This window comes from Diachasma alloeum, unplaced genomic scaffold, assembly GCF_001412515.2.
Source record: "Diachasma alloeum isolate Michigan unplaced genomic scaffold, Dall2.0 Dall_scaffold_00406, whole genome shotgun sequence".
NCBI lineage: Eukaryota > Metazoa > Arthropoda > Insecta > Hymenoptera > Braconidae > Diachasma > Diachasma alloeum.
The window spans coordinates 232,219-248,098 of NW_021680545.1; the positions used below are offsets into that span (position 1 = coordinate 232,219).

Consider the following 15,880-nt stretch of genomic DNA (forward strand, 5'->3'; position numbering starts at 1 on the left):
TGCTCAATACTTCAAATGACAAAACTGGTAGAAATAATAGCCTGATCGGTCATGTGATAGGTTGAGAAGCAAGAGAGCAAGGTTTCTCATGTGAGTTGTGAAGTGACTCATTGAATCACAAGCGACGCGTTTCGTTAATTTTCTAATTTATTCCAATATTTTCAGGATCGATTGGCGCGGGATATTCAAATAACTCCAACTCATTACACCGGTATGGAGTGAATGACACAACTGACTCAGTGCAGCTTAGACTGAGCAGTCTAAAATGGACATTTTTTCATTTTTCACGGTGTCAATAAAATTATCAATGGCACTTTCAGGTTTAACGACTGGCTCGGTGCTAATTTCACTCTGAAATTTGAGTCACTCTAAGACCAGAATGTTTGGTGGCTGTCTCTTCAACAAGGCGACATTTCAAACGATGTTTCAACTATGACATTTGAACAACTGAAATTTTCAACTAGAACTTATTAACTGGTTTAAAAAAATTATTAAATTTACAAGAATTAGCAAAAAATCTTCAATTTTCATTTCTATTAATTATTTTTTGCTTTTTAATAGATAACATAATCGAACTTGATTTAACCACTCAACTAACATATCATTAGTTAATATCATGCAAAGATTTAATTTTTTATCTGCATAATAATGACTCCCGGAAAAAAAGACCACGGAAAAAATAAACCAAAGGAAATTTTTAAGTTCGGCGGGTTTTAGCACATTTTGGATGTTGGTGATTTTATTTGATTTCGTGTGGATTATCACCTCTCAAGTTATTCCGCCGGATAATGTAGTTGTTTGTGTGAATTTGTAAACACACGACTATTTTGTTTGATGGTAGACGTTTCAAGAAATTTCGGGAAGGATTTTCTAAAAATATAATCTGTCTGCTGTATATTTAACATTCAGCAGTTGAAATGTCAGCTAGTTAAAAAGACATCAATTCAAATACGTCACTCCGCACACCACGGGCTGGAACACCGTGGATTTTTAACTATATATCCTCCCTCTATCATAACTATATAGTACCAAAGATTCTGATAAGTTAGCTTGCTCTCAAATACGAGTGGCAGAACTAGGGACATGGGTAATTGGAGGGTGCCCCAGTATCACTTTTCGACAGACTGCAAACACTTTGTTATTTAATTTTGAATGTTTGAAATTGTCCGAATACGATCATTCTTTTTCACTGGAGAAGTAGACAACCCCCTTTATTGGATATTTAACTGAATGTGCGGCCACCGGACCTGAATAGAATATCTACAGTTGCCTGGTTGTTTTCTTCCTTCTGTGAATCACACAATGAGAAATTGTAAAACGTACCGTCCATTGAGGTTTAGCCTCAACGATCCAGAGACAGTCAAGTGGTAGCGCGTTTTTCTGCGCCACAGCCCTCTCCTCTTCAATCTCAGTAGTGTTGATCATCGCTTCATACTTGTGGGTCACGTACTTAATGCAGGGCTCAGCCTCCGGTGGTACCCCAGCTGTGAATCAAACCTATTACAACTTCTCTGAATTCACCGAAAGTGCACTCCCATGTCTGTTTTTATTATACATGGAAATTGGAAGCCATCCAGAGATTGTGGGTGAGTTGAAAAAAAAGAATTATCATTGGGACATATTAATGGGAATTTTCCCCTGATGCTGACTGGATGAATTAATTTCAGTGACACAAATGCTTCTGCAGGGGACGTGGATTCACCCATTATTGGTGCCTCTCATCATTTCATTAAGCTCCGTAATTGATCTGTTGATTTCGATAATTGAATATGAAGTAAATGCTAATTAGGGTCATTTGGAGTTGAAAAAAGTTTGGATGAGTAATTAGCAATTATGAGGATTAAAAAAACACAGTGAATTGTTAATAGTTTGGATTTATGTGTAAGCATCTTAACGTCTTCTGAAACGGCTTGAGGAGACATGAGATACCATATTAAGAAGCTCGAAATTACTTCCCTATTGTTTGACTCTCATACACGGAAAAAATATTGAACAGTACGCTGGTTTCAATAAATATTAGTTTTTTAGAATTAACGAATCGAAACAACTGAGTGACGCTAACTTGAGAGGAGAAGTTCGGAGGAAAAATAAAAAATGCATGAACAAAAGAATGTAATTGGAGACATTAGACATTCATTGTTGAATATACTGATCAATATACTGAGAAGTCAATAGCATAAATCAGGATGTGAGAATAGACTGGGTTAATTAATAAGAGGTTTAGATAAACATAAAGAAGCACATCTGCTGTGTACAGTGTATTGGAACTGACTATCGTACAGTGTCCCTGGCTGTGCCGGGTATTACTGTGTGTATACATAGCATGGTGTCTGTGTGTCAGTGTCATTGTGTATGTGAGTGTCAGATCATCGTTGTATTCCAACACTTCCCCTCAACGATGGTTGGTATAGTTGGTGATGAATGTTCATTTATTTTGAGATGATTTCCACTTCTGCCTCTCCTAGTCCAATGTTTTTTGTCATTGTTTTCAGCTTCTGTGGTCCCAGAGGCTTGGTCAGCATGTCGGCCTGGTTTACGTCAGTTGAGCAGTAGGTGATTTTAATTTTTCCTTCCTTTTCCAACTCTTTGGTGCGGTGATATCGCGCATCCACATGTTTTAGTCGGTTCGTCGGTGAGCCTGCACGAAGACTGTTTATGCAGGACTGATTGTCCTCATAAATTACTGTCGGTTGTGTCTGTTGTTGGTTGAAAAATTCTAGTAAATTCCTGATCCAAACACACTCCTTTGAGGCCTCTGTCAAGGCGACTAATTCAGCCTCTGTGGATGATAGGGTGACAATACTTTGTTTTCAGCTACACCAGCTGATTGTTCCGCCAAATAGTTTGAAAATATATCCACTGTTGGATTTTCGGGATTCACGGTCTTCTGCCCAATTTGCGTCAGCATAAGCAATCAGATTTTGTTCCTCGATGTTTCTATTACTCAGTTTTAATTCGTAATCTTTTGTTTATTTTAAATATCTGCATACTCTTCGAAGTTCCACTGAATCAACTTGCTTCGTGTCTTTAATGTGTTGAGCAAGTATTGCGACAGGTGCAGTGATGTCCGGTCTTGTATTCACTGAGGCATAGAGGAGTGATCCAATTAGTTTTTGGTAATGCTCGTCATTTTCAGGTGGTGAGTTAGCACGTAGTTTTTCGTAGCCGGGGTCCATCGGCTGGTTGCTCCCTTTCGCATCACTGAGTCTTGCTCTGATCAATATTTTTTCTATGTAGCTCATCTGTTTGATTGAAAATTCACCATTCTTGTTCTGTCTCACTTGTATTCCGAGGTAGTGTTTCAGATTCCCCAAGTCTGTGATGCTGAAAAATTTGTGAAATTTTTCTTTTAATGCCTGGATTAGTTTATTTGATGAACTAACTACGATGATATCATCTACATGTACTACTAGGTACATGACATCTTTCCCATGTTTGTATTTGTAGAGACAAGGATCGTATTCGCTGACCTCAAAGTTGTAGTTCGTCAATACTTCATTTAGCCTGTCATACCATGCCTTTGCAGCTTGCTTGAGGCCGTAAATAGTTCTATTTAATTTACAAGCCCAGTCCTCGCGCCCTTCGGTGATGAAACCTGATGGTTGTCTCATGTAGATGTTTTTATCCAATTTTCCATTGAGGAAAGCAGTTTTTACGTCAAAATGCTTTGCTTCGTAATTCATTTTTCCTGCAATGGAGTTCCTACAATAGTGTTCTAATTGTAGTCGGTTTCACGACGGGTGCGAAAACTTCGTCGTAATCTACTCCGTATTTTTGTGTGAAACCCTGAGCCACCAGTCTGGCCTTGAATTTATCCACCTTTCCATCTGCATGTCGTTTAATTTTGAAAACCCATTTGTTTCCAATGGTTTTCTTACCTTTTGGCACCGGTTCCAGGTCCCACGTGTGATTTGCTTTGAGCGAGTCCATCTCCTCTTGCATTGCTCGTTTCCACTGTTCCGCATGCGGCCCTGCAAGTGCTTGACGCATAGTTTTCGGTTCCGAATCGTCCAGGGTGTCTTCAGTATCACTCTCGTCATATCCATCGCCGTCCTTCAGGTCATCAGTGCTGCTGGTTGAGCTTGTTGTTGAATTTGTTGGTGCTGGGGTTTTCACTAGCCTTTCTGCTAGGGGTGTGTCGTCAGAAGATTCATCGTCTTGGTCTGATAATATTTCTGGTGGCTGCTGTTGTATGTCTTCCCCTGGATTATTAATTTGGACATTGTTTGTTGTTGAGGTATTGTTCCAAATTGACTCGAGAGGGATAAATGTAGTTTCTTTTATCTTGGGAGTTACTTGTTGGGTTGAAGTTGCTGGGGCATTTTGTTCGAGATAGAAAACCGGTTGTTTTTCTTTTTCAGCACGGTCCAATTCCAAGAAATGAACGTTTCTACTCACATAAACCCTGCCAGTTTGTTTGTGCAATAATCTATAGGCTTTCGATTCACTTGAATAGCCTATTAGAATGCATTCTATTGCCTTTTTATCCAGTTTGTTTCTGCGTTGTCGTGGTATATGGGTGTAGGCTTTGCACCCAAATGTCCTCAAGTGAGTGACATTTGGCTTCGTTAGAAGCCAGAGCTCGTACGGTGTAGTTGACCTTGATCTTGTTGGTAGTAGATTTTGTAAATAAGTTGCCGTTAAGGCTACTTCTCCCCAATATTTGTTGGGTAGGCGAGCATCGATGAGCATTGTTTTGATGGCTTCTACTAGGTAGCGGTTACGTCTCTCCGCGACACCGTTTTGCTCCGGAGTATAGGGGGTTGTGAGCTGGATTTTTATCCCATTTGCGTGTAGATAATTTTTCAATTCTCCACTTATGTACTCCCCTCCACAATCTGATCTGAAAGACTTTGGCTTGCGCCCAAATTGTGTACAGCAATATTCCACAAAATTTTTGATAATTTCACATGTTTCAGACTTCTTTTTTAATAGAAAAACATGTGTGTACCTGCTGTAATCATCAATCATGGTGATGATGTATCTGTTACCACTGGGTGTTCTGACTGGCATGGGCCCACATAAATCCGTGTGGATCAAGTCTAACGTCTGTTCAGTGATGCTATGAGACTCCTTTGAAAATGGTCTTCTCGCTGACTTCCCCTCGATACAGCTCTCACATACCTTTGTTATGCTACAGGTTTTGATATTGATACCTGTGGCTAGTTTCTCATTTGCTAATTTTCTTATTGCTGTAATGCTCCTGTGGCCAAATCTCTCATGTCATGTGTGGATGCAGGAGTCAGCGTGTCCTGCTGTAGTGGAGAATCCTCGATGCGATAATCTTAGCTCATACATTTTATTTTTCAAGTCGGCAACTGCGAGCTCTGTATTTGCTTTGCAAATTTTCATGCATCCATCATTTGCTTGGATTTTGTATCCTTCTCTATCCAATGTGCTTATTGATATGAGGCTTGAGTTGAAATCGGGAACAAATAGCACATTGTTGAGTTTTATTTTTGTTTCTCTCCCCTGGCTGGTCGTGCATGATACGTGACCTGATCCAATGCCGTATACGTTGCTCGTATTTTGATTTGCGACTTTAACCGTGGACCTGTATTTTGGGTTCCATTCTTCGAAAATATCGCTATCATTCGTCATGTGAGACGTGGCGGCCGAATCCAAATACCATATCGATTTATCTCTGTTACTCATCATGGCACTGTGTCTTCCTTCGCTGTTGTCCTTGCTGTTGTCCTCTTCATTCGTCTCTGTTGATGCCTGTTGAATCCGTGCGGTGTAGGCTGTGAAGTACTCTGTTGTGCTGTCTTCGCCATCGCTGTCCTCCTCGGCTGCTGCTGCTTTATTTTTCCTTTTTAATTTCGACTGATTTTTTTGCCATTTCTTATATTTCGTACAATAGGCTTGAATGTGACCTGCTTGTTGGCAGAAAAGGCAAATGAGATAACGTTTGTGTGTTTTGTTTACCTTTTGAGCTGTCTCTGTCGGCTCATCATTTGTGTCTTGCATTTGTCTTCGTTTATATTCTGCGTTGAAGGTCCCCTTGACCAGTTTCATTGTTAATTCTTCCTCGCTTTTCGTTGCGATGGAAGTAATAACTGCTTCGTATGATTCTGGTAAACTATTTATAACTATCCAGACTGCAAATTCATCAACGGCCTTGCTCCCCAGGAATGTTAATTTATCAAATAGATTTTGGAGTTTGTTGAGATGTGCTGACATATCTTCTCCTTCCTTCAGCTTTGTTTTAAATAGATCTTTTATCACGAAGAATTTTGCCATGGGTGTGGACTTCTCGTGTTGATCTTTCAGTGCCTCCCATACCTCTTTTGCTGTTCTGGCAGTCGTGATGTGCGTGACTTGGTTGTCTTCAACTAGCAAACTGATGAGAGTATTAGCTTTTTCATCGTTTATGTTCCATTGCTCTTCACTCGTGCCACTGGGTCGAGTTGATGAAATTACATTGTCCCACAGACGATCTCTCCTTAACAGTTTTTCAACTTTAAATTTCCAGATCTGGTAGTTTTCCTCATTCAATTTTGTGATGCCGAAAGCATTCACTTTTTCGTCAACCATTTTTGACGAGAGAAGAAAATTCACTACACCTCAACTTCTGATTTTACTGAACTTGTAAGAAAAAAAAAAACTTCACAATATTTTCAGTAAAGGCCCATAACCTGTTGAATATACTGATCAATATACTGAGAAGTCAATAGCATAAATCAGGATGTGAGAATAGACTGGGTTAATTAATAAGAGGTTTAGATAAACGTAAAGAAGCACGTCTGCTGTGTACAGTGTATTGGAACTGACTATCGTACAGTGTCCCTGGCTGTGCCGGGTGTTACTGTGTGTATACATAGCATGGTGTCTGTGTGCCAATGTCATTGTGTATGTGAGTGTCAGATCATCGTTGTATTCCAACGTTCATTGCAATATATTGAAATTAAAAATATGTAAATCGTAGGAAAATTAGTACATAAACATTGTAGTCGAGGACGTATAAGAAAAATTCTGACATTTACCATAGTAATTTATACCTAATTTTCAATTCTACCTGATTAGACATTACTATAATCTTCTTTGAGCGCGGCGGAGGGGGGGGGGAGGAAATTTTTCTAATCAACGAAGTTAAAAATCATGGTCATCCTTCTAAATATTACTCGTGTAAAATTAAATGTGTCTTTTATGCTACCACTTTGTGCTGTACAGACTCTTGATTTTTACTATGTTCAACAGTCATTTTTCCAACAAACTTCCTCATGTTTATTTTGTCACTCCAATTTTTTCATCCATCACGACGAAGTTGTTCATTTGTTCTCAAAATGGGTATGTTAAACAGTGGATCTTCAAGTGTGGCGGGTATAGTTCTGCTTTGGAATTCTAATATTAATAGTATATTTCAGAGTAAATGCTGTGGGGTTTTGTTACTCACGTAGAGTTGGCGTCCGAGCCGAAGGCGAGGACTGGTCAACCACGCTAGTGGAAAAGCCCCATGGCACTCGTTGCGAACGATATTTTTTCGTAGTAATGCCAATACCCTGATGAGGAAAAGGCAAGAGCAGAACGGAAAACATTGCTGTTCCCACGGTAAAAAATAGTTCTATATTTTGTCCGTGTATATTTACTGAAAAGTATATTAATAAAATCGATTTTGAAACTATTCTCTTCGTGCATAGCATTATGATGATAATGACAGAAAACGTTTCTACAATTCGACTGTGTACGCTTCTTTGAATGACAACATTATCGGAAATTAGAATTACTAATGAATATTCTTATAAAATTAAGTTGAAATACTACTGTTGTAATGGAAAAGTGAACCCGCTGCCTGTTGCTCATCTTTGCATAGGTAAATTCATGTCAATATAGTAAATAAGCCCAGCAGGTCTGAATAGGACTACTCAATCAAGTTTACCACTCTTCCGCTTGTTTAGGAACCGCCCCCTGCAATGTTTGCACATTTCAAAATTGACCTAGCTTATAGACATGAGTGTCCGTACTCCTAACTTTCGGCAATCTACCTGTATTGTTGGAACATTTTCAAAAGAAAAGTCGTAAAAGTGAGGTCTACTCAAGCCTTGCTCAACCAAAACATATGTTGAGATGTTTACACGCCATAAAAATCATGAAACTTACGAGCAGTTGGTCGTGGTATAGTGGTCCAGATGGCTTTAAATCCGCTGTATTGAATGGTATCATCACTATGGAAATGTAACCACAGATACCTCCCCTTAGACGTGATCTCCGGTGGGAATGACTTGCCACAGAACAGTCCAACTTGAGTCGCATAACCATACAGGCCATCTCTTACCTCGAGAAAGTCATATTTGCAATCCTCCTTGTCTTTAGCCGCCTCCAGATCAAAGCGATCCCGGAAATCCAGCTTCAACACCATCCCCTCACCAGCTATAATATGAAAGGCACCAATTTATCGATTGAATGAACTAATCGAGCAACCCATGCATGCACATCTCGCGCTCATTAATTTAGCGATTCCCATGCAGGGCAATACAAAGTGGCCGAACATCGGGCCAAACTCGGCGCCGAGTTCCCCGATAATCGGTTGCGATCTTCGGCCGATGTTCGGCCGAAGGTTGGAACGTTACCTCGGGCCATCATAGACACCGATGTACGGCCAAGATTGGCGTCGATTATCAGCCAACCATCGGTTAAACAAAATTTAAAAATCGTTCATACATATTAGTTCCAATAGTTTATAATCGCTTTATAACCCTTCTTATCCATTCCAGCAAACCAAAAAAGGAAAAAATGGAATTTAAAAAAATAAAAAATTGCCCCCGGTGGGATTCGATCGCGAGTCCTTCTGATCTGTAGTCAAGCGCGCTGTTTTTTTGTTTAACCAGGTTTTAATTCAAAAACACGTCCATATTTACAATATATACATATCTTAAAAATAAGTATCAAAAAACTTTTATGAACAGTATCAATTTAATATAAACTATGGCCCTCATTGGGGCTCTCGAGTTTAAACAATATTATTTTATAAGATTCCCGTGTAGAAAAACTTCTGTCTTTAGAAGGTCTTCTAGAAATCTTGGGAAGAATCTTTGAAAAATTATGTAGAAGATCTGCTTGGTGGCCCAAAAAGATTCTTCAGAAGACAAAATTTTAAGGGTCAAAATTTTCAAAGTCCAAAATTCAGGGCTTAGTAATTTGAGCGTCAAAAAAGTAAGGATCAAAGGAGTAAGGATCGAAAATTAAAATTGTCTTTGGAAGATTTTGTCTTCTGAAGAATCTTTTTGGGTCACCAAGCAGATCTACATAATCTTTCGAAGATTCTTCCCAAGATTTCTAGAAGACCTAAAGACAGAAATTTTTCTACACGGGTTATTTTATAAATTATTCTTTCGAAAACAGTATATTTTGTTGTTTTTACTGCTCCTACCGAAGCATTCGTTATCGTACTTTGTGCTAAAAAAACGAAAATTGTTTTATTGTGGAAAAAAAAGCACATCGTTATTTAATAGGTGAGGGGTCAAGCGCACTGTCCACTGAGCCATCTGAAATTTCTTATGAAGACAGATTTTTTTCGGGGATATAAATGCCACATGGTGTGTTTGTTTGAATCCGCGAATTTAATTATCAATAATTAGTTAATGAAAGTGTAACTCTGATGAGAAGAGTTAATTAATTAATTTACAATTAATTCTTATTATTCTTAAAATATTTAGGCTTTCATCCGGGGTATCGATATCTATATTCTGTATATTAGGAAAGAGGATGAATGCATGCTATCCATTCATTTATTCGAAAAATAGCCTACAAATATTAAGTCGGTTCCGATCATCGGCCGTGGAGCGGTCTTTCATCGGGGCCCCGACGTTTGGTGCCTGGATATTGGACCAATGTTTGGCCTTTGATCAGAGCCCCGATGTTCGGCAAGCAGATATTGGCCCGATGTTTGGCCTTTAATCAGAGCCCCGATGTTCGCCAAGCAGATATTGGGCTGATGTTTGGCCTTTTATCGGGGACCCGATGTTCGGCGAGCAGATATTGGGCCGATTTTTGGCCTTTCATCGGACCCCGATATTCGGCGACCGGATAGTGGACCGATGTTTGGCCGTATTGTATATATCGGCAAATTCTGCATGGGTTGCAGCGTTGTGTACCAGAATATTAGTTTATTGATTCTCGGATGATTCCTGATATTCTCGATATTCATTACTGGCGCTCATGGAGGTATCATGAATCTTATACGGAATACGGAAATTAAATACACGTGGGATTCTCCTCTTTAAGTATACACACGATTCCATCGATAATCCCCGTGGATGTTCGTTAGCGGACACATTCCCACTATTATTCGAGCTCACTGTGTATGTATGCCCGTTCTATGACACTTAGACATACCTGCATGCCGAGTAAATGCGTACGTGCTGGGGAATGGCAACCATCGATCGATAGATCGAATAAGTGGAGAATAATAGCCCTACCTCAGTGAGCTCAACCCACTGAACTGATTTGTTTTCGAACGTGATTTGCACCCTCCGGTCACGAATAATTATGATAATCAGTCATAATGCATCACCCGAAGGTATCACTGAATTAATTACTGACATTTGTGCGGCCATGCAATTTTGAGTGGAGGCGTACTGTGTGTTGTAAACTTGTGGACGAAAGGGCAGATGCATCAACAAGTAGGACACTTATGATTTTCTGAATACAACCTGCTGTTCACGAAAAAAATATAAAAATATTTTTTACTGTAGGAAAATAGTAATTCTTAATATGAGAAATCTCATGCAGGATCATATCCGCCACACTCGAAAATTTACTATTTAACATAGTAAATTTGAGAACAAATAAAAAACTACGACGTAGTTTTTTATTTGTTCTCAAATAAAAAACTACGATGCTGGATGAAAAAATACCGCTGATAAAATTAAAGTATAATGGAGTCCGAAAAATTACTGGTGATCATAGTAAAAATTGAAAGTCGGAAAAGTAGAAAATGATGGTATAAAAGTGAAATTTTCAATTGACACGAGTCAAATTGACACGAGGCACATGAATTTTTACTTTGTCGATTAAAAAAATATTGCCCCCTTTTCCAAACTGAATGTTCGCGGAAGAGGAAGAAGGAGAGGGGGATTTTTTAAATAACCCAAGTGAAAAATGGTATTTTATTTTCTTTATCGTCCTTGAAAATTATTATCAATAAGAGGAGGAGGGAAGGGAAGGATTGAATTTTTTTTAATTATAGATTCCGGGACTCGAGCCATTGTGTGGTCGCCGGATGGAGCAGACTCCAAACAGTGAAAACAATTAACGCTCTCGGCGTCTGCTCGAGTTTTTACTAGTAACCAACAACTGTGATGGTACAGCCATTCATATTAATCGCCATTAGCGCTTGTTGTCACCGAGAAGAGCCATGAGCATCACCAGGAGCTGAGAGCAACGGTGACGTCGGGTTTAGTCCAGTCAACGGGCGAAAAAATCAAGCGACACGGCTTGTTCTTGAAAGCATACTATCAAATCGATTTATTGATGGCGAAGAAAGCATTAAAACATCATTCAGATATCTCAAACAGGTACTTGGTGATAGATACGGTAATAATATCATTTTGAGTTATCGAGGTACGGAAACGATCGTTATGGCTTTGAACGTTCTCGGACATAATGTGTTGATGGACTGTCTCGAAAGTAATCTACCTGCTGAGAGTGACGCAGAACGTAAGCGTAATATTCTGAAGCTGGCAGCATTAGAGAAGATATTCGTGGAAAAGATACTGACATGAAATATTATCCAATTTCAACAGATTTTTTCTCACATGATAATATCCATGATATGATCCCGGACAGTCTGATGTTACTATTGAAAGAAATAATCTTATTGAAGAAGTAAGATACTGAGGCTTCTCATGCGATCATGTCCGCTACTACACCGACATCGTTCATCTCGTCGCACCAGGTAGCATTGGCACTGTACGTACATTCAAAATATCAATCGAAATTGTTAATAAATATTCTCAATCGATTAGGCCTTTGCACATCACACGAAGAAACTAGATTGTACGAAGAGTCAGCAGTTATGGCAGAGGTTCCTCAAGTTCAACCGTCAGAAGATAGCTTGTTATAAATTATATTCGACAATGATGATTATGATGTCAATACTATTGATGTGAAGAACACATTCCATTACATTGGTAATATTCAACGCATTACGCCTTCGTCTTCTACGGAACTTAGTTTAGGTATAAAACGGTTCAATCATCCACTGTCTGCATCAACGATTGCTTCCAAGAATCGGATACCAATTTTTAATTACGATAAGCCTGAATGTCACGGACTGTGCTTAACAGAGATAGTAGATATCCGAAAATTACGTCCACTCCAGCCAGCCGATACGTTTTTGTTGCTAGGTGAACTTCTCTGGGTTGCTGGTCACTGGTTGAAAATTCCACAACATGCAGGTTGCAATGGATTCATGGAGTTACATTCAGACTCTACTATGTACGATGTGACAAAGATTAAATACCTTCCATTCATACATCTCAAAGCTACTGATGACACTGCATTCTACTCGGCAATGAAGTTTGGGATTGAAGAAGCGAAAAAAATTGGACAAAAAAATTTTTTTCTCGTGTCCTTTTTTTCGGGACCTGAAAAACCCCATTTTCATCGAAAGGCAATCTTGCACGTGGGGGACGGTGATCTGTTTTCCAAGGCTCGGGCATGTAATGTACTATTTCGTTCCAGATGCCTGGGAAATTCGGGAGAAACAAAAAAATGAAAAATAAGATAAAATAGGATATTTTTTGAGTTGAATTTGCAATTATTGAAACCTTAAACTTAACCCTCGCCTGCGGCTCGCGCCTCGAACACACGACCTGAAAAGATGCCTTTTCGTTGCTCGACACGTAATGTACCATTTCACGTTCGATCAACAGTTTTACATAAAAGCTCGTGAAATATTGGCTGCTATTCAACATAATTTAGTGCCAGGTGCAATTGACATGAAGAATGTGTTCATAAGAATCGGAGGTTTTCATCTCATCATGTCGTTTTTGGATTGTATTGGAAAGATAATGGAGGAGAGTGGACTAAAGGAAGCCTGGACAATAATTTATGCCGAAAAATCTACGGAAAAGATGCTTACCATTAACAATTATACCCGCTGTTTATGTGCGAATTTTTATACTGAAGCTGCTTTGTTAATCACAATCGTAGATGAATGTGATTTTACCGACCATGAAAAAAGTGATATATGTATTATCCGCAATCTTTACGAAACCAGGAGTGAATGAATCGAAAGATACAGACAGTCAGCAAACTATTTTGGAATACATACACGGATTACGAATCGTTGGGACTTTAAAGGAGAAAATTATAACTCAAATGGGCTTGATAAGTGAATAGGAAAAGACTGCAGCATTATGGGTTCAGTATATTAAAATGGTTTCTTTGCTTAGAAGCTTCATTCAAGCTGAAAGAACTGGCGATTTTAGACTTCATTAGTCGACGATTATTGACATCTTTCCATATTTCCACAGTTGTCATCATTTAAACTATGCAAAAAGTGCACATCTTTACGTACAAAACCAGTTGGATTTGAGAAATATAGAACGAAGGGATTTTTCACAATTAGGAGAAGTAAAAAATTATTTTCCGGAGTTTATTCTGACATGATCATTAAACAGACTTTGATGCGTTCCATCCACAGTATAAGGGGTTTGTCTCATAGGCATGATTTAACAGAAAGTGTAGCAACATCTTGGTTAAATACGATGTGTAGTGTAGCCTATATTAACGATGACTTCGAAGGCTTTTGTGGAATTGAAGCGACATTCAGTGAACAGCATAACAATTTTCGAGATAGTTCGATAGAACGAGATAAGAAAGATCTGATGATTTTGCTTGACTGGTTCAATGAACACTCTCCTTTCTATCCTCGTGACAACATAATATCGATTTCCAGTAGTGTGAGTGGTGGAGCTACGGTTAATTGCTTAATTGCTAATGAAGTCGAAAATCGTGATATGAAATCTTATGAAAAAATCACCCCGGTAGAGGAAATACAATTTGATGGTAGTAGCGTGAAGAAATCGCAAAATTTTGCAACTGTAAAATTCGATTAGCAATCCCGAATTATACCTTTATCGATATCAAATAGTTGTATCATAATTGGGACAGTCAAATATCCTGTTGATGACAAAATCCTATTCGATAGGTTTCGACGATCTCAGCCTAATGAAGCTGATTACCCAAAACATTTTGTATATGACTTATGTCTATATACCTTATCAATATTTGAGAGTATGATAAAAATTAAGCATTCAGCAGAGGATATTCAGTCAATATTCAAAGTTTCAAATGTTCCTGCTGTAAAGACAAGAAAAAATAAAGTTTTCATGGTTCTGCGGGGCAAAATCGAACGGCTCCGCGATTTTTCCTACACTGAGAAAAATCCGACGCTCGTTCAAGGGCGCGGCGCTCATATCAAGGCATTGCGCCCATAAATGCGTTCGAAGTCGTGCGCCTTTGTTTTCAAGGAATTTCCGATAAAACGGGATCTTGAATCAAAGGCGAGAAAATCTTCATTTGAAAGGTCTACAAGACTTTGAATCAAGAGCAGAAATTGAGAATGGAAGGGGAGAGAACTCTAACCTAATATTATAAACTAATTGGAGCATAGGGGAAAAATATGGAGTGAAGAAGTGGTGAAACGGACTCGCTTCAATTGTCCACATCTCCCGACTGAATACCGTAATTTGAATAAATCAGATTTTATTTTGGAGTTTGAAAAAACCTTTGAAAATTATGTGAAAAATTTTACAATGCTATTTTCGTTTGATTGATACGTAGATTTGGTCCGTTTTACCCCACTATCTTTAGATTTTCATCATTCAGGAAGAAACAAGATGCTAATTGAAAATTAATGAAAAAATATGGGAATAAATAAACAAGTCAGCCTCTAAATCAATCAAACAGAACATATTTTCATCAAACAGATAAACACATAAGTCAATAAATTAGAAATATGGAATTTGAATATTTTCTTTAATCCGGAACAGATGAACCTGAAACTGGCGAACGATTCTGGCGAACGATATCCACAACTTTTGGAGCGGACTGTACTGCCGACGCTCCAAAGGGACCGCGGACAGGGGTCAACTTTTTTACCCCTAATTTTTATAAATAATTGAGGAACATGACAAAATATGTTTAACACACCCTTACCCCTCCATATGCATACATTAGTTGAATGAAAAATAAAATTTCTAAATTTAAATGAAAATTTTTAACTTTGGGAATTAGAGAGGGGGTGGAGGAGGGATGCATAATAGGGGAGGCTTGAAAATTTTACCCAACAGGGGAAGGGGGTTCCAGAATCTATCTGAGCCACGCCCATCCCTCCGTTCTCATGCGTCAATTAAATAAAAAAATAAAATTGTTAAATTTAAATAAAAATTTTGAGAATTTGGGATTTGCGAGGGGGTGGAGGTGGGACGCACAATAAGGGAGGGTTGAAAATTTTACTCAACAAGGGGGGTGTTGCAGAATCTATCTGAGCCACCCCCATCCCTCCCTTCGCATGTGTTAGGTAAATAAAAAAATAAAATGGTTAAATAATAAATTTAGCAATTTTATTTTTCATTCAAATAATGTATGCATATGGAGGGGTAAGAGTATGTTAAACATATTTTGTCATGTTCCTTAATTATTTATAAAAATTAGGGGTAAAAAAGTTGACCCCCGTCCGCGGTCCCTTTGGAGCGTCGGAAGTACAGTCCGCTCCAAAAGTTGTGGATATCGTTCGCCAGAATTGTTCGCCAGTTTCAGGCTCATCGTCCTCATCACATCACGTCTTCCCGACGAATGAAAAATGCGTCTCAACTGCGCCTGTTTTTGTTGGTTTTCGTCGTGTTGATATTCAATTTTTTTCAACGTGTCC

At 38.7% G+C, this 15,880-nt stretch overlaps 1 protein-coding gene across 2 annotated transcripts in view; it reads right to left on the reverse strand.

Moving 5' to 3' along the window:
• Positions 1 to 15,880, reverse strand: part of LOC107042055 — a 366,486-nt gene that overhangs the window by 43,023 nt on the left and 307,583 nt on the right. For both annotated transcript variants that reach the window (XM_015262927.1, XM_015262926.1), the window contains exons 4-5: positions 8,101 to 8,370; positions 1,324 to 1,484 (exon numbers count right to left, since the gene is read on the reverse strand). In XM_015262927.1, the coding sequence (XP_015118413.1) occupies positions 1,324 to 1,484; positions 8,101 to 8,370 (431 nt within the window). The remainder of the gene's footprint in view (positions 1 to 1,323; positions 1,485 to 8,100; positions 8,371 to 15,880) is intronic.